The sequence below is a fragment of the Larus michahellis genome, chromosome 1 (assembly GCF_964199755.1).
Source record: "Larus michahellis chromosome 1, bLarMic1.1, whole genome shotgun sequence".
Taxonomy (NCBI): domain Eukaryota; kingdom Metazoa; phylum Chordata; class Aves; order Charadriiformes; family Laridae; genus Larus; species Larus michahellis.
In genome coordinates this window covers 212,907,888-212,935,306 of record NC_133896.1, presented here as the reverse complement: position 1 = coordinate 212,935,306, position 27,419 = coordinate 212,907,888, and the positions used below count along the sequence as shown (strand labels likewise).

The following is a 27,419-nucleotide window of genomic DNA, read 5'->3' as shown; positions in this document are numbered from 1 at the left end:
CCCCCTCAAATTAACACGGGACCCCCCCCCCGGGGACCCCCCACTCGGGAATCGCGACGCGTCGCGATTCCCGAGTGGGGGGTCCCCGGGGGGGGGTGGTCCCGTGGGAAATTTTAGGGGGTGACAAGACTGTGTGTCCCCCCCCTCCAAGCTCCCCGTGGTGCCGTCCGGGCTGGCAGCTCCCTCCCTTGCCCAGCCCTGGCGCAGTCCGGGCCGAGGATGCTGAAGCGAGGAGGGGGGGGTGAGTGGGAATTTTGGGGGGGTGAGTGGGAATTTTTGGGGGGGGGGGGGTGTCGTCAGGACCCCCCCCCCCCGGGGGCTTGCGGAGGGGGTAGGGGAGGAGGGGAAGGGGGGGGGATGTAGGGAAAAGGGGGGGGGGCGTAAGGAAATGGGGGGGGATAAGGAAAAGGGGGGGGTGTAAGGGAAAGGGGGGGCCACAGGGAAATGGGGGGGAGGAACATAGGGGGAAGGGGGGCGCTGGGGACAGGAGGGGATGGAGGGGGGGGGGGACACGACACCCGAGGACACGATGTTGGGGGACAGCGGCGGGGGGGGGGGGGGGGGACGACGGACACACACAGTGACAAGGGGGGGGGGGGACACGGGACCCGGCGACACGGCGGGGGGGCGGGATGCGGGGCCGGGCCGCGGCCGCAGCGGCGCGGGGCGGGGGGGGGACCCGCAGCGCCGGTGTCCCCTGTGTCCCCCCCCACACCGTCCCGCTGTTCCCCCCCCCACACACACACACGGTGTCCCCCGTCCCTGTTCCCCCCCCCCCCGCGGTGGCGGGCCGGGGGCGGTGCCGTCGGGGCGGGCGGTGCCGCACAATGGCGGCCGGGGCCTGGAGCGCGGAGCCGCCGCAGCACCGTGAGCGGGGCCGAGGGGCCGCCGTGGGGCGCCGACACCCCCCGATTCTCCCCCCCCCGCCCCCCGCCCCATCACCCTCCTCCGTGGGGCGGGGAGGGGGGGGGGGGGGGGTGTGCCGTGGGGCGGGCTGCGGGGCAGAGCTGTGGGGCAGAGCTGTGGGGCGCGGAGGTGTGGGGGGGCAGGTGGGGGGTGTCCGGGGCGGGGAACGGGAGTGGGGCAGACACACCCCCCCCCTCCCCCCCACACACACACCCCCCGGTGCACCCCACAGCGTGTGTGGGGCTGGGGGTGTCTCTGTGGGGCGAGCAAGGGCGTGGGGGGCAGGCGTTGGGGGGGGGGGGGTTCGGGGATCGTGGGGGTGGTCGGGAGTGGGGCAGACACCCCCCCCCCCGGTGCACCCCAGAGCGTGTGGGGCCGAGGGCTGTGGGTCTCTGTGGGGCAAGTGAGCTGGTGTGGGGCAGGTGCGGGGTGTCTGGGCACTGTGGGGATGGTCGGGAGTGGGACAGTCCCCCCCCCCCAGCGCACCCCAGAGCGTGTGGGGCTGGGGGCTGGGGGTGTCCCTGTGGGGTGAGCAAGCTCGTGTGGGGCAGGTGTGGGGGGTCCGGGGACTGTGGGAGTGGTCAGGAGTGGGGCAGCCCCCCCCAGTGCACCCCAAAGCATGGGGGTCTGAGGGTTGTGGGTGCCTCTATGGGGCAAGTAAGGTTGTGTGGGGTGAGTGTGGGGCAGGCTCTGGGCCCCCAGGGACTGTGCGGATGGTCAGGAGTGGGGGCCGCCCCCCCCCAATGCACCCCAGAGCGTGTGGGGCTGGGGGCTGGGGGTGTCTCTGTGGGGCGAGAAAGCTCGTGTGGGGCAGGCGTGGGGTGTCTGGGGACTGCGGGGATGGTCAAGAGTGGGGCAGCCCCCCCAGTGCACCCCAAAGCATGTGGGGCTGGGGGCTGAGGGTGTCTCTGTGGGGTGAGTGAGCTCGTGTGGGGTGAGTATGGGACTGGTGTGGGGGGTCCAGGGACCGTGGGGGTGGTCAGGAGTGGGGCAGACCCCCATGTGCACCCCAGAGCATGTGGGGCTGGGGGCTGGGGGTGTCTCTGTGGGGCGAGAAAGCTTGTGTGGGGCAGGTGTGGGGTGTCTGGGGACCATGGGGATGGTCAGGAGTGGGGGGACCCCCCTGTGCTTGTGGGGCTGAGGGCTCTGTTGTCTCTGTGGGGCGCAGAGGTGTGTGGGGCAGGTGTGGGGCTGGCTCTGGGCCCCCAGGGACCATGGGGATGGTTGGGAGTGGGGCAGACCTCCCCTGCGCACCCCAGAGCGTGTGGGGCTGGGGGCTGTGGGTGGCTCTGTGGGGTGAGCAAGCTCGTGGGGGGCAGGTGTGGGGGTCCGGAGGGGTGGGAGTGGGGCAGCCCCCACCAGAGCGTGTGGGGCCGAGGGCTGTGGGTGTCTCTATGGGGTGAGGAAGCTTGTGTGGGGCAGGTGTGGGGTTCCCAGGGACTGTGGGGATGGTCAGGAGTGGGGCAGACCCCCCAGTGCACCCCAGAGCGTGTGGGGCCAAGGGCTGTGGGTCTCTGTGGGGCAAGTGAGCAGGTGTGGGGCAGGTGTGGGGTGTCTGGGGCCTGTGGGGATGGTCGGGAGTGGGGCAGCCCTCCCAGCGCACCCCAGAGCATGTGGGGCTGAGGGCTGGGGGTGTCTCTGTGGGGCGAGCAAGCTCGTGTGGGGGGTCCAGGGACCGTGGGGGTGGTCAGGAGTGGGGCAGCCCTCCCAGCGCACCCCAGAGCGTGTGGGGCTGAGGGCCGTGGGTCTCTGTGGGGCAAGTGAGCAGGTGTGGGGCAGGTGTGGGGTGTCTGGGGTCTGTGGGGACGGTCGGGAGTGGGGAGAATCCCCTAGTGCACCCCAGATCGTGTGGGGCTGAGGGCTGGGGGTGTCCCTGTGGGGTGAGCACGCTCGCGTGGGGCAGGCGTGGGGCTGGCTCTGTGCCCCCGGGGGCCGTGGGGACGATGGGGAGCGGGGGGAACCCCCCCCCCCCCCCGCCTTCCCCCCGCGCACCCCCAGAGCGTGTGGGGCCGAGGGGCGCGGGACGAGCGCTCTCCCGCCCGCTGGAGGGGGGGGGGTGTGGGGTGCCGTGGGGCTGCCCCACGGCGGTGCTGAGGGTCCGGGTCCGCAGGCTGAGCGCCGGACGCCGCCATGGCCACGCGGGAGGCCAGCGCCAGCCCCGTGGTGCGGCAGATCGACAAGCAGTTCCTGGTCTGCAGCATCTGCCTCGACCGCTACCGCAACCCCAAGGTGCTGCCCTGCCTCCACACCTTCTGCGAGAGGTGAGGCCTGCCCCACGGCTGCGCCCCACGGCGGCCCCGCTGCGCCCCACGGCTGCGCCCCACGGCGGCCCCGCTGCGCCCCACCGCGGCCCCTCTGCGTTCCCTCTGCGGCCCTCCCCCTGCCCCTCTGCGGCCCCACTGCGGCCCTGCTGCGCCCCCTCTGTGCCCCACGGCGGCCCCGCTGCGCCCCGTGGCATCCCTGCTGCGCCCCTCTGTGCCCCTCTGCCTCCCCTCTGTGCCCCGCAGCGTCCCCGCTGCACCCCACTGCAACCCCCCTGTGCCCCACAGCATCCCCGCTGCACACCGCTGCGCCCCACGGCATCCCTGCTGCGCCCCTCTGTGCCCCACAGCGTCCCCGCTGCACCCCACTGCAACCCCCCTGTGCCCCACAGTGTCCCCACTGCACCCCACTGCAACCCCCCTGTGCCCCACAGCATCCCCGCTGCACAACCGCTGCGCCCCACGGCATCCCTGCTGCGCCCGTCTGTGCCCCACGGCGTCCCCGCTGCGCCCCATGGCATCCCTGCTGCGCCCCTCTGTGCCCCTCTGCCTCCCCTCTGTGCCCCGCAGCGTCCCCGCTGCACCCCACTGCAACCCCCCTGTGCCCCACAGTGTCCCCGCTGCACCCCACTGCAACCCCCCTGTGCCCCACAGCATCCTCGCTGCACACCGCTGCGCCCCACGGCATCCCTGCTGCGCCCCTCTGTGCCCCACAGCGTCCCCGCTGCACCCCACTGCAACCCCCCTGTGCCCCACAGTGTCCCCACTGCACCCCACTGCAACCCCCCTGTGCCCCACAGCATCCCCGCTGCACAACCGCTGCGCCCCACGGCATCCCTGCTGCGCCCGTCTGTGCCCCACAGCGTCCCCGCTGCGCCCCATGGCATCCCTGCTGCGCCCCTCTGTGCCCCTCTGCCTCCCCTCTGTGCCCCGCAGCATCCCCGCTGCACCCCACTGCAACCCCCCTGTGCCCCACAGTGTCCCCACTGCACCCCACTGCAACCCCCCTGTGCCCCACAGCATCCCCGCTGCACAACCACTGCGCCCCACGGCATCCCTGCTGCGCCCGTCTGTGCCCCACAGCGTCCCCGCTGCACCCCACTGCAACCCCCCTGTGCCCTGCAGTGCCCCACAGCATCCCTGCTGCACCCCTCTGCGGCCCTGCTGCGCCCCTCTGCGTCCCTGCTGCGGCCCCTCTGTGCCCCACGGCGGCCCCGCTGCACCCCACCGCAACCCCCCTGTGCCCCGCAGCATCCCCGCTGCACACCGCTGCGCCCCACGGCGTCCCCGCTGCGCCCCTCTGTGCCCCTCTGCCTCCCCTCTGTGCCCCACAGCATCCCCGCTGCACACCGCTGCGCCCCACAGCATCCCTGCTGCGTCCCCTCTGTGCCCCACGGCGGCCCCGCTGCACCCCACCGCAACCCTCCTGTGCCCCGCAGCGCCCCACAGCATCCCTGCTGCGCCCCTCTGCCTCCCCTCTGTGCCCCACAGCGTCCCCACTGTGCCCCACAGCATCCCCGCTGCACACCGCTGCGCCCCACAGCGTCCCCGCTGCACCCCACTGCAACCCCCCCTGTGCCCCACAGCGCCCCACAGCATCCCTGCTGCGCCCCTCTGCCTCCCCTCTGTGCCCCACAGCATCCCCACTGTGCCCCACAGCATCCCCGCTGCACACCGCTGCGCCCCACGGCATCCCCGCTGCGCCCCCTCTGTGCCCCACAGCATCCCCGCTGCACCCCACTGCAACCCCCCCTGTGCCCCACAGCACCCTGCTGCACACCGCTGCGCCCCATGGTGTCCCCGATGCGCCCCTCTGTGCCCCACAGCGCCCCGCTGCACACTGCTGCGCCCCTCTGCATCCCTGCTGCGTCCCCTCTGTGCCCCACAGCGTCCCCGCTGCACCCCACCGCAACCCCCCTGTGCCCCGCGGCATCCCCGCTGCACACCGCTGCGCCCCACGGCGTCCCCGCTGCGCCCCTCTGTGCCCCTCTGTGCCCCCCACTGTGCCCCACAGCATCCCGGCTGCACACCGCTGCACCCCACGGCATCCCCACAGCATCCCCGCTGCCGCGCCCCACGGCATCCCCGCTGCATCCCCCACCATTCCCACTGCCCCCCCACCCCCCCCCCAGCCCCTGCAGGAGTGGGGCTGGGGTCCCTGCCCCCCCCCGCCCCAGCATTCCCACTGCATCCCCCGCCATTCCCTGCCTCCCGCGGGAGATGAGCTGGGGCTGCTCTGCCCCACTGCGCCCCACTGCACCCCCCCCGCATCCCTGCTCCCTCCCAGCTGCGCCCCACTGCACCCCCCCCACGTCCCTGCTGCGCCCCACTGCGCCTCGCTGCGTCCCCCCCCCCCCGCATCCCTGCTGCCTCCCAGCTGCGCCCCACTGCGCCCCACTGCAGGTTGCGCCCCACTGCGCCTCGCTGCTCCCCTCTGCGTCCCCCAAACCCGCAGCGAGAGCAGAGCCCCCCCCCCACCCCCCCCAACACTCCCCAGCGCGAGACGAGGCCGAGCCCCCCTGCGCCCCACGGCCGCCTCCCCCCACACCCACCCCCCAACTCCGCCAGGGCTGCGCAGCCCATCCCTGCGCCCCCCCCCCCCATCGCCCACCCCCGAGCCCCCCACCGCCCCCCCCCCCGGGCTGCGGCAGTGGGGCTGATCCTGACCCACGGCGCGGAGGCCGGCGCTGGCACCCATCGGCGTGGGGGGGGTGTGTGGGGTGCGTGGGGGGGCCGGGTTGGGGGGCTGCGGCCGCGGCGGGGGCTCTGTACTGACGTCTGCTCTCTCTGTGCCCCCCAGAGACCCCCGGCCCTGCCCCCCCCGCCCCCCCCCCCGGCCTCTCCCCTCCCGTCCCTCTGTCCGTGTGTGTCCCCCCCCCCCGCCATGTCCATCTGTCCTGCCGTCTGCCGCCCCCCCCCCCCGCCCCGGAGCCCCCCCGTCCGTCCTGCCGTCTGTCCGTCCATCCGTCCTGCCAGCCCCCTCCCTGCCCTCCTGCCCCACACACCCTGACCCCCTGCCATCCGTCCGTCCCTCTGCCTGCCCCACACACCCCGTCCCCCCCCCGTCCGTCTGTCCCACGGTCTGTCTGTTTGACCCCCCCCCCCAGCCCCATCTCTCAGCTCCTGCCCCACACACCCTGACCCCCCCCTGTCCGTCCGTCCCACGGTCTGTCTGTCCCTCCGGCCCCATCTCTCAGCTCCTGCCCCACATGCCCCGAGCCCCGCCATCCGTCCGTCCGTCCGTCCCTCTGCCTGCCCCTCCATCCCTGTCCCCCCCTCCTGCCCCACACACGCCGACCCCCCATCCTGCCCCACACACACCGATCCCCCCCCGTCTGTCCTTCCATCCCCGTCCCTCGCTCCTGCCCCACACACCCCCTCCTGCCCCACACGCCCCATCCCCCACCATCCATCTGTCTGTCCCTCTGCCTGCCCTTCCATCCCTGTCCCCCTCATCCCGCCCCACATACACTGACCCCCCATCCTGCCCCACGCGCCCTGTCCCCCCCATCCATCTCTCCATCCCTCTGCCTGCCCCTCCGTCCCTGTCCCCCCCATCCTGCCCCACACATGCTGACCCCCCCCGTCCGTCTGTCCGTCCCTCTGCCTGCCCTTCCATCCCTGTCCCTCGCTCCTGCCCCACACACCCCATCCTGCCCCACACCCTCGTCCCCCCGTCCGTCTGTCCATCCCTCTGCCTGTCCTTCCATCCCTGTCCCTCGCTCCTGCCCCACATGCCCTGTCCCCCCCATCCTGCCCCACACACCCCATCCTGCCCCACACACCCCGTCCCCCCCATCTGTCTGTCCGTCCCTCTGCCTGCCCTTCCATCCCCGTCCCTCGCTCCTGCCCCACACACCCCGTCCCCCCCATCCTGCCCCACACACCCCATCCTGCCCCACACGCCCCATCCATCTGTCCATCCCTCTGCCTGCCCTTCCATCCCCGTCCCTCAGTCCTGCCCCACACGCCCCGTCCGCCCTCATCCCTCTCTCCGTCCCTCTGCCTGCCCCTCCAGCCCTGTCCCCCCGCCGCCCCGTCCCCCCCCCCCCGCCGCGCGGGTCCTGACCCTCTGGTTGTCCCCGTTCGCCCCAGGTGTCTCCAGAACTATATCCCGCCCCAGAGCCTGACCCTCTCCTGCCCCGTCTGCCGCCAGACCTCCATCCTGCCCGAGCGCGGCGTGGCCGCCCTGCAGAACAACTTCTTCATCACCAACCTCATGGAGGTGCTGCAGCGGGACCCCGACAGCTGCGGCCCCCACCCCGGCCGCGGCCTGGACCCCGTCAGCGCCGTCACCGGCCAGCCCCTCTCCTGCCCCAACCACGAGGGCAAGGTGGGTCCGGGGGCCGGGGGGGGGGGGCTTCAAAGTCTGGGGGGCTCTGGGGGTCCAGGGGGGGGCTGCAGGAGCTGGGGGGCTGGGGGGGGGCTTCAAAGTCCGGGGGGGCTCTGAGGGTGCTGGGGGGGGCTGCAGGGTGCTGGGGGACTCTGAGGGTTGGGGGGGGGCTGCAGGGGTTGGGGGGGGCTTCAAAGTCTGGGGGGCTCTGAGGGTCCAGGGGGGGCTGCAGGAGCTGGGGGGGGCTTCAAAGTCTGGGGGGCTCTGAGGGTCCAGGGGGGCTGCAGGAGCTGGGGGGCTGCAGGGGCTGGGGGGGCTTCAAAGTCTGGGGGGTTCTGGGGGTCCAGGGGGGGCTGCAGAGTGTGGGGGGCTGCAGTGTGTGGGGGGCTCTGAGGGTCTGGGGGGGCTCTGGGGGTCCGGGGGGGGCTGCAGGGGCTGGAGGGGCTTCAAAGTCTGGGGGTTCTGGAGGTCCAGGGGGGGCTGCAGAGTGTGGGGGGGCTTCAGAGTCTGGGGGGCTCTGGGGGTCTGGGGAGGCTTCAGAGTCTGGGGGGCTCTGGGGGTCCTGGGGGGGCTGCAGGGTGTTGGGGGGCTCTGAGGGTTGGGGGGGGCTGCAGGGGTTGGGGGGGGCTTCAAAGTCTGGGGGGCTCTGAGGGTCCTGGGGGGGCTGCAGGGTGTTGGGGGGCTCTGAGGGTTGGGGGGGGCTTCAAAGTCTGGGGGGCTCTGAGGGTCCAGGGGGGGCTGCAGAGTGTGGGGGGCTGCAGTGTGTGGGGGGCTCTGAGGGTCTGGGGGGGCTCTGGGGGTCCGGGGGGGGCTGCAGTGTCTGGGGGGCTCTGGGGTTCCAGGGGGGCTGCAGGAGCTGGGGGGGGGCTTCAAAGTCTGGGGGGCTCTGAGGGTCCTGGGGGGGCTGCAGGGTGTTGGGGGGCTCTGAGGGTTGGGGGGGGCTGCAGGGGTTGGGGGGGGCTTCAAAGTCTGGGGGGCTCTGAGGGTCCAGGGGGGCTGCAGGAGCTGGGGGGGGCTTCAAAGTCTGGGGGGCTCTGAGGGTCCAGGGGGGCTGCAGGAGCTGGGGGGCTGCAGGGGCTGGGGGGCTCTGAGGGTCCAGGGGGGCTGCAGGAGCTGGGGGGCTGCAGGGGCTGGGGGGGCTTCAAAGTCTGGGGGGTTCTGGGGGTCCAGGGGGGGCTGCAGAGTGTGGGGGGCTCTGAGGGTCTGGGGGGGCTCTGGGGGTCCGGGGGGGGCTGCAGTGTGTGGGGGGCTCTGAGGGTCTGGGGGGGCTCTGGGGGTCCGGGGGGGGCTGCAGGGGCTGGGGGGGGCTTCAAAGTCTGGGGGTTCTGGAGGTCCAGGGGGGGCTGCAGAGTGTGGGGAGGCTTCAGAGTCTGGGGGGCTCTGAGGGTCCTGGGGGGGCTGCAGGGTGTTGGGGGGCTCTGAGGGTCCGGGGGGGGCTGCAGAGTGGGGGGGGGCTGCAGTGTATGGGGGGGCTCTGAGGGTCTGGGGGGCTCTGGGGGTCCGGGGGGGGGCTGCAGGAGCTGGGGGGCTTCAAAGTCTGGAGGGCTCCGGGGGTCGGGGGGGGCTGCAGTGTGGGGGGGGCTCTGAGGGTCCAGGGGGGGCTGCAGGGGCTGGGGGGCTGCGGTGTCTTGGGGGGGCTTCAAAGTCTGGGGGGCTCCAGGGGTCCGGGGGGGGGCTGCAGGGTGTGGGGGTGTCGCGGTGTCAGGACACCATGATGTCAGGGGGTGCGGGGGGTACCGCGCTGCCGGGGTGGGGTGACGTCAGGGTGTCGGGGTGGGGTGACGTCAGGGTGCCACGGTGCGGGGGTGCTGGGGGGGTGGTGGGGTCGGGGGGGGGGGGGGTGGGGGGCGCGCCGCGGTGCGGGGTGCGGTGCCGGCCAGCCCTGAGCGCGGGGCGCAGGTGATGGAGTTTTACTGCGAGCCCTGCGAGACGGCCATGTGCCGGGAGTGCACGGAAGGGGAGCACCGGGAACACGTCACCGTGCCGCTGCGCGACGTGGTGGAGCAGCACAAGGCGGCCCTGCAGCAGCAGCTGGACGCCGTCCGTAGCCGGTACGTACAGGGGGGGGGCACGGGGGGGGTGTTAGATCGAGGGGGTCCCGCGGCGGCGTTCGCCTCACCGGCGTCCCCGGCGCAGGCTCCCGCAGCTGGCGGCGGCCGTGGGGCTGGTGTCGGAGATCAGCCAGCAGCTGGGCCAGCGGAAGCAGGAGGCGGTGGCCGAGATCGGCAGCACCTTCGAGGAGCTGGAGACGGCGCTGCGGCAGCGTCGCGGGCTGCTGGTGCGCGACCTGGAGGCCACCTGCGGCGCCAAGCAGAAGGTAACGCCAACCGCCCCCCCCGGGCCACCGTCACACCACGGCCCCGGGCCACCGTGGCCCCATGCTGCCACCGTATCTCTGTGCCACCGCGGTCCCATGCAACTGCGACCCCATGGCCCTGTGGCACCATGCTTCAGTGCCACCGTGGGCTGCGCGCCCCAGTGCCGCCACGTCCCTGCCTGTGCCCCATGCCGCCATGGGCTCCATGCCACCACCGTGGCCCCGTGCCACCACATCCCCATGCCCCGGTGCCGTCACGACTCCTCCGTGCCACCGTGTCCCTGTGCCGCTCTCTGTCCCCTGTGTCCCCACCGGGCTCTTCCCGAAGAGGTGGCCATGCCGATGGCGCCCTCCAGCCCCACGCCACGGGGGGGCAGCCCCAGGAGCGACACTGCAGGGTCTGGCCACGACTGGGGCCGGGTGTGGGTGGCGGTGAGGGTCCCGGTGCGGTGGTGAGGGTCCCGGTGTGGCGGTGAGGTCGCGGTGCGGTGCGGTGAGGTCCTGGTGTGGCAGTGGAGGTCCCGGCATGGCGGTGAGGGTCCTGGAGTGGCGTCAAGGGTCCTGGTGCCCTGGTGAGGGTCCCAGTGCGGTGCTGACTTTCTCGCGTCAAGGGTCCCGGCCCGGCAGCGAGGGTCCCGGCGCGGCATCGAGGGTCCCAGCCCGGTGTCTCCGAGGGTCCCAGTGTGGCGGTGAGGTCCTGGTGGGGTGGTGGGGTGCCAGCGTGGCAGCGAGGGTCCTGGCACAGCGTCAAGCGTCCCGGTGCGGCGTTGAGGAGCCTGGTGCCCCGGTTGAGGGGTCTCCCGGCGCGGCGTCGAGGGTCCCGGCGCGGCGTCGAGGGTGACGCGCCCCGTGCCGGCAGGTGCTGCAGGCGCAGCTGGAGTCGCTGCGGCAGGGCCAGGAGAGCATCCTCAGCAGCTGCGCCTTCACGGAGCAGGCGCTGCACCACGGCACGGCCACCGAGGTGCTGCTGGTGAAGAAGCAGATGAGCGAGCGGCTGAGCGAGCTGGCCAGCCGCGAGTTCCCCGAGCACCCCCACGAGAACGCCCAGCTCGACTACGTGGTGGAGACGGAGGGCGTCCGCAAGTCCATCCTCAACCTGGGCGTGCTCATCACCACCAGCGCCACGGCCCACAAGACGGTGGCCACGGGCGAGGGGCTGCGGCACGCCGTGGTGGGGCAGCCCTCCTCGCTCAGCGTCACCACCAAGGACAAGGACGGCGAGCTGGTGCGCAGCGGCAGCGCCAGCCTGCGCTTCCAGGTGACGGCGCCCGACGGCGGCGCGGCCGAGGCCGAGGTGCAGGACAACAAGAACGGCACCTACGAGCTGCTCTACACCCCCCGCGCCGAGGGCGACTTCCTCCTCTCCATCCTGCTCTACGGGCAGCCCATCCGCGGCAGCCCCTTCCGCGTCCGCGCCGTCAAGGCTTCCGACGTCCCCCCCTCTCCCGACGACGTCAAGCGCCGCGTCAAATCGCCCAGCAGCGGCCACATCCGACAGAAGGCCGTCCGGCGGCCCTCCAGCATGTACAGCAGCGGCAAGAAGAAGGAGAACCCCATCGAGGACGAGCTCATCTTCCGCGTGGGTGAGAGGCGGGGGGGGGGGGGGGGGGGGGGCGGTGGGGACCCCCTGACCCCCCTGGGGGGTCAGCTCTGGGGCACCAACAGCAGAAGGATACAGAGCTGTTGGAGCGGGGCCAGAGGAGGCCCCGGAGATGCTGGGAGGGCTGGAGCCCCTCTGCTGGGAGGACGGGCTGAGAGAGCTGGGGGGGTTCAGCCTGGAGAAGAGAAGGCTCCGCGGAGACCTTGGAGCCCCTTCCAGTCCCTCAAGGGGCTCCAGGAAAGCTGGGGAGGGACTCTGGATGAGGGAGGGGAGCCATGGGACGAGGGGGAAGGGGTTTCCACTGCAAGAGGGGAGATTGAGCTGAGATCTCGGGCAGAAATTCTTGGCTGTGAGGGCAGTGAGCCCCTGGCCCAGGTTGCCCAGAGAAGCTGTGGCTGCCCCATCCCTGGAGGGGTTCAAGGCCAGGTTGGCCGGGGCTTGGAGCAAGCTGGGCTGGTGGGAGGTGTCCCTGGGTGCCCCCAGTGGCACTGGGTGGGCTTTAGGATCCCTTCCGTGACCCCCCTCCTCCGCCGCAGGGAGCCGTGGCCGGGAGAAGGGGGAGTTCACCAACCTCCAGGGCATCTCCACCTCCAGCAGCGGCCGCATCGTGGTGGCCGACAGCAATAACCAGTGCGTGCAGGTAGGACCCCGTCCCCGTCCCCCACCCCGTTGCCGTCCCCCCAGCCCCCCTGACCAGCCCCCAACCCCCCCCCCCGCCCCCACCGCTGCCCCCCAGGTGTTCTCCAACGAGGGGCAGTTCCGGCTGCGGTTCGGGGTGCGGGGCCGCTCCCCCGGCCAGCTGCAGCGCCCGACCGGCGTCACCGTGGACATGAACGGGGACATCATCATCGCCGACTATGACAACCGCTGGGTCAGCATCTTCTCGCCCGAGGGCAAGTTCAAGGTGAGGGGCGGGGGGGGGGGGGGGGGAGGGGGTCGGCAGGGCTGGGGTGGGGGCTGCGGACCCGCTCCCGGCCCTGACCACCCCCCTCCCCGGCCACAGACCAAGATCGGGGCCGGGCGGCTGATGGGCCCCAAGGGCGTCGCCGTGGACCGCAACGGCCACATCATCGTGGTGGACAACAAGGCCTGCTGCGTCTTCATCTTCCAGTCCAACGGCAAGCTGGTCACCAAGTTCGGCAGCCGCGGCACGGCCGAGCGGCAGTTTGCAGGTACACTCGACGGTAATACGCCGCCGGGCGAGCGCCCCCTCTCCCTACTGCATGCCGCGGGCCGGGCCAGCACCGTGAGTACCGTGCTGCACCCACCGCCGACGGGACGGCCGGCAGTGGGATCACCAGGTTGGGCTGGGCTTCTAGGTTCGGGTTCTGGGCTCTGGGTTGGGGTTCTGGGGGCAGGTTGTGGGCTCTGGTTCCAGTTTTGGGCTCTGGGCTTTGGTTCTGGGCTCTGGGTTGGGGTTCTGGGATCAGGTTCTGGGCTCTGATTCTAGTTTTGGGCTGTGGGCTCTGGTTCTGGGCTCTGGATTGGGGTTCTGGGATCAGATTTTAGGCTCAGGTTCTGGGCTCTGGTTCTGGGTTGGAATTCTGGGATCAGGTTCGGGGATCAGGTTCGGGGATCAGGTTCTGGGCTTTGGTTCTGGGCTGTGGGCACTGGTTCTGAGTTGGAGTTCTGGGATCAGGGTCTGGGTTCAGGTTCTGGGCTCTGGGTTCAGGTTCTGGGCTCCGATTGTAGTTTTGGGCTCCAAGCTCTGGTTCTGGGCTCTGAGTTGGGGTTCTGGGATCAGGTTCTGGGTTCAGGCTGTGGGTTCTGGTTCTAGTTTTGGGGTCCGGGCTTTGGTTCCGGGCTCTGGGTTGGAGTCCTGGGTTCAGGTTCTGGGCTCTGGGTGGGGGCTCGGGTTCTGGGATCTGGTTCCGGGCTCTGGTTCTAGTTCTGGACTCTGGGTTGGGGGTCTTGGGGTCAGGTTCGGGGTTCAGGCTCTGGTTCTAGTTCCGGGTTCTAGGCTGGGGCTCTGGTTCTAGGTTCTGCCTCTGTGTTTGGGCTCCTGGGCTGCGATCCCGGGTTCACGTTCCGGGTTCTGGGCCGGGCTTCCAGCTCTGGCTCTGGCTCTCTCCCCGTGGGTCGGGGGTCTGGGTCCCGCCGTGGGGCCGCTCCCCGTCTGCGCCGACCCCCCCCCCGGTGCTACCGGCGCGGTGCCGACCCCGCCAGCCGGCCACCACCCCCCCTGCCCCACACACACACACACCCCCCCCACAGTGGGGCACCGCGAGGCGTCCCCGTGTCCCCCGGCGCCGGGACCCCCGTCCCCGACCGGGGCTGAGCCCCTGTCCCCAACAGGGCCCCACTTCGTGGCCGTCAACAACAAGAACGAGATCGTGGTGACGGACTTCCACAACCACTCCGTGAAGGTGGGTCACCAACGTCGGCCACCTGGGCGGCGGTGGCGGGTGCCGGGTGGCAGTGGCGGTGCTGGGTGGCGGTGGCGGTGGGTGCCGGGCGCGATGGCGGTGGCGGGTGGCGGTGGCGGGCGCTGGGTGGCAATGCCGGGCACGGTGGTGGTGGTGGTGGTGGGTGCTGGGTGGCGGTGGCGGTGGCCGGGGGTGACACGCCTGTCCCCAGGTGTACAACGCGGACGGCGAGTTCCTCTTCAAGTTCGGGTCGCACGGGGAGGGCAACGGGCAATTCAATGCCCCCACCGGGGTGGCCGTCGACGCCAACGGCAACATCATCGTGGCCGACTGGGGCAACAGCCGCATCCAGGTACCGGCCCCGGGGCACCCACCGCAGCCCCCCCCCACCCCCCTCCGGCCCCAGGGGCCATGGGACAGTGCCGTCCCCGTCCCCGTCCCCATCCCAGCTCTGGCCCCATCCCATTCCCATCCTGGCTTTGTCTCCATCCCGGCCCCTTCCCGTCCTGTTCCCATCCTGTCCCCATCCCGTCCTTGTCCCCATCCCCATCTCCTCCCCGTCTCCATCCCATCCTCTCCCCGTCCCATCTCCGTTCTGTCCCCGTCCTGTCCCTGTCCCCATCCCCATCCTATCGCCATCCCATCCCCATTCCCGTCTTGTCCTGTCCCTGTCCTCCCCATCTCATATCTGTCCTGTCCCCACCCCGTCTCCATCCCTGTCCCCGACCCAATCCCATCCATGTCCTGATCCTGTCCTTGTGCCCGTCCCGTCCCCATCCCATCCCTCTCCTGTCCCCGTCCTGTCCCTGTCCCCATCCTGTCCCCTCCCCATCCCATCCTATTCCTGTCCTGGTCCTATCCTGGCCCTGTCCCCATCCCATGCTTTCTGTGTTCTGATCCCAGCCATGTCCCCATCCTGTCCCCTCCCTGTCCTGTCCCCATCCCGTCCCCATCCCATCCCTGACGCATCCCCAATCCTGTCCTGTCCCCATCCCGTCCCCATCCCATCCCTGTCCCCATCCCAATCCCATCCATGTCCTGATCCTGTCCCTGTCCCCATCCTGGCCCCTCCCCGTCCTATTCCCATCCTGTCCCCATCCCATCCCTGTCCTATCCCTGACCCATCCTCATCCTGTCCTGTCCTTGTCCCCATCCCATCCCTGTTCTGTCTCCATCCCGTCCCCATCCCATCCGTGTCCCCATCCCAATCCCATCCATGTCCTGGTCCTGTCCTTGTCCCCATCCTCTGCCCATCCCATCCCCATCCTGTCCTTGTCCCTATCCCAGCCCCATCCTGTCCCCATCCCATCCCTGTCCCCATCCTGTCCCCTCCCTGTCCTATTCCCATCCTGTCCTCATCCCGTCCCTGTCCCCATCCTGGCCCCGTCCCCGTCCTATTCCCATCCTGGCCCCATCCCATCCCTGTCCCCATCCCAATCCCATCCATGTCCTGGTCCTGTCCTTGTCCCCATCCTCTGCCCATCCCATCCCTATCCTGTTCTTGTCCCTATCCCATCCCCATCCTGTCCCTGTCCCCATCCTGGCCCCTCCCCGTCCTATTCCCATCCTGGCCCCATCCCATCCCTGTCCTATCCCTGACCCACCCCCATCCCGTCCTGTCCTTGTCCCCATCCCGTCCCCATCCCATCCCTGTCCCCATCCCAATCCCATCCATGTCCTGATCCTGTCCTTGTCCCCATCCTTTCCCCATCCCATGTCCATCCTGTCCCTGTCCCCATCCCATCCCCATCCTGTCCCCTCTCCGTCCTATTCCCATCCTGTCCCCATCCCATCCCTGTCCTGTCCCCATCCTGTCCCCATCCCATCCCATCCGTGTCCCCATCCCAATCCCATCCCTGTCCTGATCCTGTCCTTGTCCCCATCCCGTCCCCATCCCATCCCATCTCCCTCCCGTCCCGTCCCCGTCCCCCTTGGCAGTGGGCCGGTGGCGGGGCCGGGGCTGGTGGCCCGGTTGCCACGCTCGGGTCGGGGTGGTGGTGGTGGTGGCGGGGGGGGGGTGGGGTGGCGGTGTCCCGTGGCCGCGGGGGCCGCGGGGGTGGGGGTCAGGGGGCCAGCGCATCTCTGCCCTCCCCAGGTGTTCGACAGCGCGGGCTCCTTCCTCTCCTACATCAACACGGCGGCCGACCCGCTCTACGGGCCGCAGGGGCTAGCGCTCACCTCCGACGGGCACGTGGTGGTGGCCGACTCGGGCAACCATTGCTTCAAGGCCTATCGCTACCTGCAGTAGCCGCCGCCGCTGCCCCCGCCACGGGCGCGGGGACGGGGACGCAGCCCGCCGACCCCCGCAGCGACGCCGTGGAGGGGGGGTGGGGTGGGGGTCCCACGGCTACGCCCGCCCCACGGCCACGGCCGCCCCCCCCCCCACACACACACACACCCCCCCCCGGCCATGGCTGCCCCGGCTTCACGTGCACTTTATCGGGGGGCGGCCGGGCCCAGAGCGGGGGGGCGAGGACGGGCCCCCCCAGGGTCATTTCGGGGGGGGGCCGGGGACCCCTCTCCTGCCCCACGGCGGGGACGGCAGCCCCACGGACCTGGCTGCCGGGGGGGACCGTGGGGCAGCTGTGGGGCGGCCCGTGCCGGAGCCTCGCACCCCACGGGGGCTGCCCCACACGCCACGGGGGCTGCCCCCCCCCCCCGCAGCGGCCCCGACTCCCCGGCCGCAGCCCCCCCCCGCCACGAGGCGGCCGCGGGTGCCCGCCTGCCCCACGGCGTGGGGGGGGGTGTGGGGGGGGTGTGGGGCGGCCGCCGCACGCTGACAAAACTGTATGTACAAAATAAAAGTATTCTGCAAATACCTGCCCCCCCCCCCCCCGGCACCGCCAGCCCCACGGCGTGGGGGGGGGGGGGGGGGGGGGGAAGTTGGGGGGAGCTTCTGCCCCACGGACCCACATTGGACCCACATTGGACCCATGGCGGACCCACGGCGGGGCCGTGGCACCCCCTTCAGTGGGGGGCTTGGGAGGGGGGGGGGCCGCTGGGGGGGCTGAGCTGAGCTGGGGGCTGCAGAGACCCATGGTGGTGGGGGGGTGGGACCCCCAGGCTGTGCTGGGACCCCCCCACACACCCGGCCATGGCGGCTCCCGGCGCTGACGCTGAGGGGGGGGGGGACAGGTATCGGGGGGAGGCGGGGGTGTCTGTGCAGCCCCCCCCCCCCCCCGGCTGTGGGGCAGGAGCTGCAGGATGCGAACCCCCCACGAAGCGGTGTGACCCCCCCCCCACACCCCGGGGCCTGCCCCCCCCCACACACCTTTTACTCCCCCCCCCCCCCACCTTCCCGGACCTGCCCCCCCTCCCCCCCCCCCCCCCCGCTCCGGGGCCGGCGGCCAGAGCAAACAGTGGCGGGGGGGGGGGGGGGGGGGGCCGGCCCTTCCCAGCACCGGGGGGGGGCTGCTGGGAAGGGGGTGGGACGACGCCAGAGACCCCCCCCCGGGGTCCGACACCCCCCCGCGAGTCCCACCGGGTCCGACCCCCCCCCGCCCCCCGGCCCAGCCATGTCGGACTCTCGCCCCCCCCCCCCCCCCCAACCAGCCCCACCGCGGGGGGGGGGTGTCTCTGTCCCCTGCCCCGCCCCCCCCCGCGCGGCCGAAGGTTGGGGGGGGTTTGGGGGGGGGGGGTGGGGTTGAGCAATGGGGCAGGTTGTGCAACGGCCCCTCCCGCCCCATATAGGCCCCGGGGGCGGCGGGGGCCCCCGCACACCATGGGGGTCCCGGTCGCCATCTGCCTGGCCTGGGCCCTGGCCCTGGGCTGCACCCACCCCCTGTGAGCCGGGGCGGGGGGGGGTTATGTGGGGCAGGGGGGGGCTGCAGAGGGCTCTATGGGGCGTGGGAGCATGCGGGGTGGGGGCTGCAGGGGGCTCTGTGGGGCAGGGGGGGTACCTGGGGCAGGGGGGGTATGTGGGGTGGGGGCTGTAGAGGGCGCTATGGGGCAAGGGGGGGTATGTGGGGCAGGGGGGCTGCAGAGGGTTTTATGGGGTGGGGGGTATGGGGGACAGGGGGGCTGCAGAGGGTTCTATGGGGTGGGGGGGTATGGGGGGCAGGGGGGCTGCAGAGGGCTCTGTGGGGTGGGGGGTATGTGGGTGGGGACGGTATGTGGGTCGGGGGGGTCACTGAGAGCTCTGTGGGGCAGGGGGGGTATGTGGGTTGGGGGGCTGCAGAGGGCTCTGTGGGGCAGGGAGTTACATGGGGCAGGGGGGCTGCAGAGGGTTCTATGGGGTGGGGGGCGATGGGGGGCAGGGGGGTTGCAGAGGGCTCTGTGGGGTGGGGGGTATGTGGGTCGGGGGGTCACTGAGAGCTCTGTGGGGCAGGGGGGGTATGTGGGTTGGGGGGCTGCAGAGGGCTCTGTGGGCCGGGGGGGGGGGTTATGTGGGGCAGGGGACCGCAGAGAGCTCTATGGGGCGGGGGGACACGTAGGGTGGGGGCTGCAGAGGGCTCTGTGGGGCAGGGGGGTACATGGGGCAGGGGGGTACATGGGGCAGGGGGGGCTGCGGAGGGCTCTATGGGGAAGGGGGGGGGGTACGTGGGTCAGGCAGTATATGGGGCGGGGGGTCTCTGTGCCCATGTGGGGCGCGTCCGTGGCTGCCTGGGGGGCTGCGCCCTGAGCCCCCCCCCCCGCCCCCCGGCCCCAGGACCCACAGCAAACCGGAGGCAGCCGGAGAAGGGCCCCCCCATGGGGCCGAGCTCCCCAGCAATGACACCGGTGAGAGGCCGGGGGGGGGGGGTCGTGTGGGGCACCGCAGGCGCCGTGGGGCGGTGGGTGGGATGTGTGGGGGGGGGGAGGTCTGTCTTGGGGGTCGGTGCCATCCTGACCCCCCCCCCGCCCCAGACCTGGCTGAGCTCTGCGCCGACGAGGGGGGCTTCGACGCCGCCACGCTGAGCGAGAACGGCAGCATGCTCTTCTTCAGAGGTGGGGGGCCGGGGGGGCACGGGGGGGGGGTACAGGGTTGGGGGGGGTGTGGGGAGACGTGGGGCTGGGGGGGACACCAGGGGGGTACAGGGCTGGGGGGCACAGGGGGGGGTCATGAGAGGAAAATGGGGTCTGGGGGAGATGGCGGGGGGGGGCGGTGCTGGGGGGGGTGCAGAGGGCTCTATGGGGCGGGGGGGCACGTGGGGTGGGGGCTGCAGAGTGTTCTATGGGACGGGGGGGTATGTGGGGCAGGGGGGTCACTGAGAGCTCTGTGGGGCAGGGGGTTACGTGGGACAGGGGGGGTATGTAGAGTGGGGGCGGTATGGGGGGCTGGGGGGGGGGTCACTGAGAGCTCTGTGGGGCAGGGGGGGTATGTGGGTCGGGGGGGATATGGGTGCTGTGGGGCTGGGCCTGTGGGAAACGGGGGGCGATGAGGTTGGCAGTGGGAGGTCGGGGCGGGGGGGGGAAGATGGAGTCCGTGGGGGGCAGATCGCGGTGGTGGGGGGGGGTGGGGGCGGGGGTCTGGGTGAAGGTGGAGTGGGGGAGGGGCCCTGGGGGACAACGGGGGGGCCGTGGGGCAGGCCGTGGGGCAGGCCGTGGGGCTAGCTGCCGGCGCCCTGCCCGTGCCCAGGCGAGGAGGTGTGGGAGATCTCCGCGGGGGGGGCCCGGCCCCAGCGACACCCCCTGGCCCAGGCCTGGCCCGAGCTGGGGGGGCCCGTGGACGCGGCGCTGCGGCTGCAGCGGGGGGGGCAACGCGGGCTCTACCTCTTCCAGGCACGGCAGCAGTTGGGGGGCAGCGGTTGGGGGGCGGTGGGGTGGGAGGCAGTGGGGGGCGGGGGGCGGCAGATGGGGGGCATTGGGGTGGGAGACAGTAGGGTGGGGGGCAGCGGTTGGGGGGCAGTGGGCAGCGGTTGGGGGGCAACAGTTGGGGGGGGGGGGGAGCGGTGGGCATGGGGCAGCGGATGGGGGGGGTCCCAGGCTGGGCAGCCCCACACGTCTCCATGGGGGGCGGGGGGGGGGGCGCTGCTCAGGGGCAGGGGTCTCCCCCTCTGCCCCAGACCCCCAGGTGGGTCTGTGGGGCGGGTTCTTGGGGCTGCCGGGAGGGAGGGGTGCGGGGGTCCCAGCCTGTGGGGCAGGTCTGGGGGGTGGGGGGCGGGGGGGGGGGTGTTCCTGCCCTGGGGGGGGGGTCTCCCCCCGGGCACTGCTGTGGGTCCGAGCCGTGGGGCTGAGCCGTGGGGCGCCCGCAGGGTGAGCAGGTCTGGGCCTACGCGGGGGGGCAGCTGCTCCCCGGCTTCCCCCGGCGCGTGGGGGACGAGTTCCCGGGGGTCCCCGGGGGGGTGGACGCCGCCGTCGAGTGTCACCCCGAGGAGTGCGGGGGGGACACCGTCCTCTTCTTCAAGGGTGAGCGGGGACGGGGCAGGGGGCTGCCGTGGGGCACAGGGGGGCTGCTGTGGGGCGCAGAGGGGGTTGCCATGGGGCATGGAGGGGCTGCTGTGGGGCCTGGAGGGGCTGCTGTGGGGCAGGGTTGGGAGATGCAGCCAGGTGCTGCCGTGGGGCAGCATCGGTGGGTGGGCAGGGGGCTGCTGTGGGGCACAGAGGGGCTGCTGTGGGGCAGGGATGGGAGCTGCAGGTGTGTGGTGCTGTGGGGCAGCATCGGTGGGTGGGCAGGGGGCTGCTGTGGGGCACGGAGGGGCTGCTGTGAGGCCTGGAGGGGCTGCCGTGGGGCACAAAGGGGGTTGCCATGGGGCATGGAGGGGCTGCCGTTGGGCGCAGAGGGGCTGCCGTGGGGCATGGAGGGGCTGCTGTGGGGCGCGGAGGGGCTGCCGTGGGGCAGGGATGGGAGCTGCAGGTGTGTGGTGCTGTGGGGCAGCAGGGGTTGGTGGGCAGGGGGCTGCTGTGGGGCGCAGAGGGGCTGCTGTGGGGCACGGAGGGGCTGCCGTGGGGCGCAGAGGGGCTGCCGTGGGGCAGGGAGGGGTTGCTGTGGGGCGCAGAGGCGGTTGCCGTGGGGCACGGAGGGGCTGCCGTGGGGCGCAGAGGGGCTGCCGTGGGGCACGGAGGGGTTGCCGTGGGGCGCAGAGGGGGTTGCCGTGGGGCAGGGAGGGGTTGCTGTGGGGCGCAGAGGGGCTGCTGTGGGGCACGGAGGGGGTTGCCATGGGGCATGGAGGGGTTGCTGTGGGGCGCATAGGGGGTTGCTGTGGGGCACGGAGGGGGTTGCCGTGGGGTGCAGAGGAGCTGCTGTGGGGCACGGAGGGGCTGCCGTGGGGCGCAGAGGGGGTTGCCGTGGGGCAGGGAGGGGTTGCTGTGGGGCGCAGAGGGGGTTGCTGTGGGGCAGGGAGGGGTTGCTGTGGGGCGCAGAGGGGCTGCCGTGGGGCACGGAGGGGGTTGCTGTGGGGCGCAGAGGGGGTTGCCATGGGCCATGGAGGGGTTGCTGTGGGGCACATAGGGGGTTGCTGTGGGGCACGGAGGGGCTGCCGTGGGGCGCAGAGGGGCTGCCATGGGGCAGGGAGGGGTTGCCGTGGGGCGCAGAGGGGCTGCCGTGGGGCAGGGCTGGGAGCTGCAGCCAGGTGCTGGTGTGGGGCGGCAGCGGTGGGTGGGCGGGGGGCTGCCGTGGGGCGCGGAGGGGCCCGTGGGGCGGGGGTAGGTACCGGGAGCGGTGGCGGCCGGTGCCACGGCGGTGCCGCCCGCCCAGGGGACACGGTGCTGGCCTTCGACGTGACGCTGGGGGTGACGAAGGCGCGGGCCTGGCCGGCGCTGGGCCCCTGCGGGGCGGCGCTGCGGTGGCTGGGCCGCTTCTTCTGCCTGAGGGGATCGAGCTTTCGGCGGTTCCACCCCCTCAGCGGGGAGGTGCCCCCCGGGTACCCCCGCGACCTGCGGCGCTTCTTCATCCCCTGCGCGGGGCCAGGTGAGCGCCCTCCCCGACACCCCCCCCGGGGACCCCGAGCCCCACACGGCGGCGGGGGGAAACCCACCCCCCCCCGCCCGGCCCCACGGTGTCGTCGCCGGCAGGACACGGCCACGGGCACAACGCGTCCTGGGGGGACGATGGCGACCGCTGCAGCCAGGCCCCCTTCGGGGCCCTGCTCTCCGACGACGCCGGGCGCGTCTTCGCCTTCCGCGGTGAGGGGATGGGGGGCCGGGGGGGGGCTGTGCTGTGGGGCAGGGGCATGGGGCAGATGTGTGGGGTGGATCTGCGGGGTAGATCCATGGTGCGGGCCCATGGGGGGGATCCGTGGGGCAGATGCATGTGGCGGGTCTGTGGGGTGGATCCATGGGGCAGATCTGTGGGGCAGATCCATGGTGTGGGCCCGCGGAGGGGATCCGTGGGGCAGATGCATGTGGCGGGTCTGTGGGGTGGATCCATGGGGCAGATCTGTGGGGTGGATCCATGGGGTGGGCCCACAGCGGGAATCCGTGGGGCAGATGCATGTGGCGGGTCTGTGGGGTGGATCCATGGGGCAGATTTGTGGGGCAGATCCATGGTGCGGGCCCATGGGGGGGATCTGTGGGGCAGATGCATGTGGCGGGTCTGTGGGGTGGATCCATGGGGCAGATTTGTGGGGCAGATCCATGGTGTGGGCCCACAGGGGGAATCCGTGGGGCAGATGCATGTGGCGGGTCTGTGGGGTGGATCCATGGGGCAGATCTGTGGGGCAGATCCATGGTGCGGGCCCATGGGGGGGATCTGTGGGGCAGATGCATGTGGCGGGTCTGTGGGGTGGATCCATGGGGCAGATCTGTGGGGCAGATCCATGGTGCGGGCCCATGGGGGGGATCTGTGGGGCAGATGCATATGGCGGGTCTGTGGGGTGGATCCATGGGGCAGATCCGTGGGGCAGATCCATGGTGTGGGCCCACAGGGGGAATCCGTGGGGCAGATGCATGTGGTGGGTCTGTGGGGTGGATCCATGGGGCAGATTTGTGGGGCAGATCCATGGTGTGGGCCCGCGGGGGGGATCTGTGGGGCAGATGCATGTGGCGGGTCTGTGGGGTGGATCCATGGGGCAGATTTGTGGGGCAGATCCATGGTGTGGGCCCACAGGGGGAATCCGTGGGGCAGATGCATGTGGCGGGTCTGTGGGGTGGATCCATGGGGCAGATCTGTGGGGCAGATCCATGGTGCGGGCCCATGGGGGGGATCTGTGGGGCAGATGCATGTGGCGGGTCTGTGGGGTGGATCCATGGGGCAGATCTGTGGGGCAGATCCATGGTGCGGGCCCATGGGGGGGATCTGTGGGGCAGATGCATATGGCGGGTCTGTGGGGTGGATCCATGGGGCAGATCCGTGGGGCAGATCCATGGTGTGGGCCCACAGGGGGAATCCGTGGGGCAGATGCATGTGGCGGGTCTGTGGGGTGGATCCATGGGGCAGATCCGTGGGGCGGATCCATGGTGTGGGCCCATGGGGGGGATCTGTGGGGCAGATGCATGTGGCGGGTCTGTGGGGTGGATCCATGGGGCAGATTTGTGGGGCAGATCCATGGTGTGGGCCCACAGGGGGAATCCGTGGGGCAGATGCATGTGGCGGGTCTGTGGGGTGGATCCATGGTGTGGGCCCACAGCCGGAATCCGTGGGGCAGATGCATGTGGTGGGTCTGTGGGGTGGATCCATGGGGCAGATTTGTGGGGCAGATCCATGGTGTGGGCCCACAGGGGGAATCCGTGGGGCAGATGCATGTGGCGGGTCTGTGGGGTGGATCCATGGGGCAGATCCGTGGGGCAGATCCATGGTGTGGGCCCGCGGGGTAGATCCGTGGGGCAGATGCATGTGGCGGGTCTGTGGGGTGGATCCATGGGGCAGATCTGTGGGGCAGATCCATGGTGTGGGCCCGCGGAGGGGATCCGTGGGGCAGATGCATGTGGCAGGTCTGTGGGGTGGATCCATGGGGCAGATTTGTGGGGCAGATCCATGGTGCGGGCCCGCGGGGGGAATCCGTGGGGCAGATGCATGTGGCGGGTCTGTGGGGTGGATCCATGGGGCAGATCTGTGGGGCAGATCCATGGTGTGGGCCCACAGGGGGAATCCGTGGGGCAGATGCATGTGGTGGGTCTGTGGGGTGGATCCATGGGGCAGATCCATGGGGCAGATCCATGGTGCGGGCCCGCGGGGGGGATCCGTGGGGCAGATGCATGTGGCGGGTCTGTGGGGTGGATCCATGGGGCAGATCTGTGGGGCAGATCCATGGTGTGGGCCCGCGGAGGGGATCCGTGGGGCAGATGCATGTGGTGGATCTGTGGGGTGGATCCATGGGGCAGATTTGTGGGGCAGATCCATGGTGCGGGCCCACAGGGGGGATCCGTGGGGCAGATGCATGTGGCGGGTCTGTGGGGTGGATCCATGGGGCAGATCCGTGGGGCAGATCCATGGTGTGGGCCCACAGGGGGAATCCGTGGGGCAGATGCATGTGGTGGGTCTGTGGGGCGGGTCTGTGGGGTGGATCTATGGGGCAGATCCATGGTGTGGGCCCGCGGGGTAGATCCGTGGGGCAGATGCATGTGGCGGACCTGTGGGGCAGATCTACGGTGCAGGCTCATGGGGTGGATCCATGGGGCAGGTCTGTGGGGTGGATCCACGGGGCAGGTCCGTGGGGTGGATCTATGGGGCAGGGCTGTGGGGTAGGTCCATGGGGGTAGGTTTGTGGGGTGGAACCTGGCTCGTCCATATGCGGCGGATCCATGGGGCGGATGTATATGGGTCAGGTCCGTGGGGCAGGCCCGTGGCGTGGATCTATGGGGTGGAGCTATGGGGCAAGAGCGATGGGTCGGATCTGTGGGGCAGGCCCATGGGTTGAATCCGTGGGGCAGATCCGCGGGCCAGGTCTCCAGGGCGGATTGATGGGGCAGATCCATGGGGCAGGCCCAGGGGGTGGATGCGTGGGGCAGCTCCGTGGGGTTGGATCTATGGGGCGGCTCCGTGGGGCGGCGGCGGCGCTGAGGCCCCCGCAGGGAACCTCTCGTTCCAGCTGGAGACGGGGGACGGGCACCACCCCTGGCCCCTGCCCCACGTCTGGCCCGGCGTCGAGGGGGGGGTGGACGCCGCCTTCGCCTGGGACGGACGCATCTACCTGCTGCAGGTGTGGCCTCGGCCCCCCCCCCGGCCCCCCCCCCCCCCCCCCCCCCAGCCCCTGGGGGTCCTGCCCCACTCCCCAGCCCCACAGCGAGACCCCCGGTGTCGGGGCCGCTGCGGCGCCTCCCTCCTGCCCCCGGGGAGCCGTGGGATGTCGTGTCCCCCCCCCCCCCCAAGGGGGCCGGGGCGCCTCAGGGACGTCACCCCCCCCCAACTCCCCCCCCGGGGCATACCCTGCCCTCACCCCCAGCCCCCCCCCCCCCAAAACCCATCCCCGATCCTCCCCCCCAGCCCTGCCCCCCATGGGATCCACCCCACAGAGCTCCCGGGGGTCCCCTAAAACCCTTCCCCGAGCCCCGTGTCCCCCCCCCACCATGCCGTCCCTCTGTCCCATGCCGTGCCCCCCCCCCCCCCCCCATGCCAGCCCCCCCGTGTCAGCCCTGCCCCCCGTGCCCCCCACGCCAGGCTGGCCCCCTCGTGCTGGCCCTGCCCCCCAGCCCCCCTATTCCCCCAGCCCCCCCCCCCCCCCCCCATGCCAGGCTGTGTGTGTGTCCCCCCCCCCCGCCGGCCGTGCCCCACGCCCCCCCTCGCTCCCCCCAGGGCTCCCGGGTGTGGGTGTTCCTCTCGGGGCGGGGGCACCGCCCGGTGCTGGGGTACCCGCGGGCGCTGCAGGAGGAACTGGGGGTGTCCCGCGCCGACGCCGCCTTCACCTGCCCCGGCTCCGTGCACCTCTACGTCATCGCAGGTGGGTGACCCGCTGCGACGGGACACCACCCCCCCCCCCCGCCCTCCAACCCCCCCATCCAACCCCCCCCCCCCCCAGGTGCCGGGACCCTTCGGGCTGGGACCCCCCTGGGCTGGGAATCCCCCCCCAGTGCCGGGACCCCCAGTGCCAGGGTGGTGATGGGACCCTCTGGACTGGGACCCCCCCCAGTGCTGGGACACCCTGGTTCCAGGACCCCCCCCCCCCCCGTGCCAGGACACCCCCCCCTTCCCCGGTTCCGGGACCCCCCACTGATGGGACCCCCTGGTGCCGGGATTCCCCGGTTCTGGGACCCTCCAGTGCTGGGACCCCCCCCGGTTCTGGGACCCCCCGTGTGCCGGGACCCCGCGGTTCTGGGACCCCCCCTGTAGTAGGACCTCCCCCCCCGGCCCCCGCCAGTTCCAAGACCCTGCAGTGATGGGACCCCCCGGTGTCAGGATTCCCCTGTGCCAAGACCCCCGGTGCCGGGACCCTGCGGTTCCGAGACCCCCCCTGTGCCAGGACCACCCCCCCCCCCCCCGCCGTCCCCCAGTTCCGGGATCCTGCGGTGATGGGACCCCCCGATGCCGGGATTCCCCTGTGCCGGGACCCCCGGTGCCGGGATTGTCCAGTGCCGGGGTCTCCTGTGGTGGGACCCCCCCCCCCCCCCCCACTCCCGCCGGTGTTGGGGTGTCTGTGCCGGCGCGTCCGGTGCCTGGCACCGGTGGCTCCATGGCGGGGGGCTCCGGTGCTGGCGGTGGCGGTGGGGGGGGGGTTGACGGTGCCGTGGGGGGCTGGGGGGCACCGCGGTGCGGAGGCCGACGGCGCGGGTACCGGCAGGGGACGGCGTGCGACGGGTGGACCTGACGCAGACGCCGCGGGTCGCGGGCGAGGCGACGTCGCTGCCCCACGACGGCGTGGACGGCGCCATGTGCACCCGCGACGGCGTCTTCCTCTTCCGCGGCGCCGACTTCTACCAGTACCCCGGGGTGACGCAGCTGCTGGGGGCCCAGCAGCCAGCGCCCCCCCAGAACATCGCCGCCCGCTTCTTCCGGTGTCCCCAGTGAGCGGGGACGGGGACGGGGACAGAGCGGTGACGCCGGTGACGCCCGGGGCTCTGCTGGCGCCGGCCGGGACGTTGCGGGGGCACAATAAAATTCACCAAAAACATTCCTGGTCTGGCTGGGGGGGGCTGGGGGGGGGTTGGAGGAGCGGGGGGGGAGGGCGGCGCTGGGACACGGGGGCCATGGGGGTGGCACAGCCCCGTCCCCAGCCCAGTGCCACCCCGGCCTGGGGGGGGGTGGGGGAGGGCGGCAGGTCCCCGGGCCTTTGTGGGGGTGTCAGCAGGGGACGCGGTACTGGGGGGGGGCACTGGGCTGAGGCGGGCTGTGAACTGGGCCCTGCTGGGCTGAACTGGGCCGCGCGGGGCCCCAGGGCTGCGTCTCGCCCCGTCCCACACCCCGCTGTGCCGGTTCCTTGCCGCGGCAGACGGTGCCACGCGGCCGTACCGTTCCGTAACGCGCCGTGCCGTGCCGTGCCGTGCTATGTTGTGTGGCATGCCGTACCATCCCGTGCCATACCGTACTGTGCCATGCCGTGCCATGCTGTACCGTGCCGTGCCGTGCTGTACCGTACCGCACTCTACCATACACGTACCATCCCATACTGTGCTTGGACTGCACCGTACTGTGCCGCACTGTGCCGTGCCGCACTGTACCCTCCCGTGCCATACCATACTGTGCCGTACCATGCCGTACCGTACCGTGCCATGCCGTACCCTACTGTGCTGCATTGTACCGTGCCCTGCCATACTGTACCATGCCGTACCATACTGTACCGTCCTGTACCGTGCTGTGCCGTACCATACTGTGCCATACTGTGCTGTGCCGTGCTGTGCCATACCG

The 27,419-nt window shown here is 72.1% G+C and overlaps 2 protein-coding genes across 4 annotated transcripts; both read left to right on the top strand.

The window, feature by feature from the left end:
- Nucleotides 1-106: 106 nt before the first annotated feature.
- Nucleotides 107-16,596, top strand: TRIM3 (tripartite motif containing 3). 3 transcript variants are annotated; one of them, XM_074571675.1, is made up of 12 exons: nucleotides 107-241; nucleotides 3,017-3,167; nucleotides 7,263-7,500; nucleotides 9,400-9,551; nucleotides 9,637-9,817; nucleotides 10,677-11,400; nucleotides 11,954-12,057; nucleotides 12,154-12,321; nucleotides 12,421-12,589; nucleotides 13,713-13,783; nucleotides 13,995-14,135; nucleotides 15,879-16,596. In XM_074571675.1, the coding sequence occupies exons 2-12, from the start codon at nucleotides 3,037-3,039 to the stop codon at nucleotides 16,029-16,031; spliced, it is 2,232 nt and encodes a 743-aa protein (XP_074427776.1). In that variant the 5' UTR covers nucleotides 107-241; nucleotides 3,017-3,036; the 3' UTR covers nucleotides 16,032-16,596. The 3 variants fall into 3 exon arrangements, with proteins under 3 accessions (XP_074427776.1, XP_074427765.1, XP_074427771.1); XM_074571664.1 differs by having other exon boundaries at nucleotides 12,421-12,718; nucleotides 15,879-16,167; XM_074571670.1 differs by lacking the exon at nucleotides 107-241 and adding an exon at nucleotides 790-867 and having other exon boundaries at nucleotides 12,421-12,718; nucleotides 15,879-16,167.
- Nucleotides 16,597-17,476: 880 nt separating this feature from the next.
- HPX (hemopexin) lies at nucleotides 17,477-26,685 on the top strand. Its single transcript, XM_074571657.1, has 10 exons — nucleotides 17,477-17,566; nucleotides 18,432-18,502; nucleotides 18,629-18,709; nucleotides 19,341-19,483; nucleotides 19,957-20,110; nucleotides 21,399-21,611; nucleotides 21,716-21,826; nucleotides 24,653-24,780; nucleotides 25,374-25,518; nucleotides 26,356-26,685. Exons 1-10 carry the CDS (start codon nucleotides 17,505-17,507, stop codon nucleotides 26,580-26,582), a joined length of 1,335 nt encoding a protein of 444 aa, XP_074427758.1. The 5' UTR covers nucleotides 17,477-17,504; the 3' UTR covers nucleotides 26,583-26,685.
- The last annotated feature ends 734 nt before the right edge of the window (nucleotides 26,686-27,419 follow it).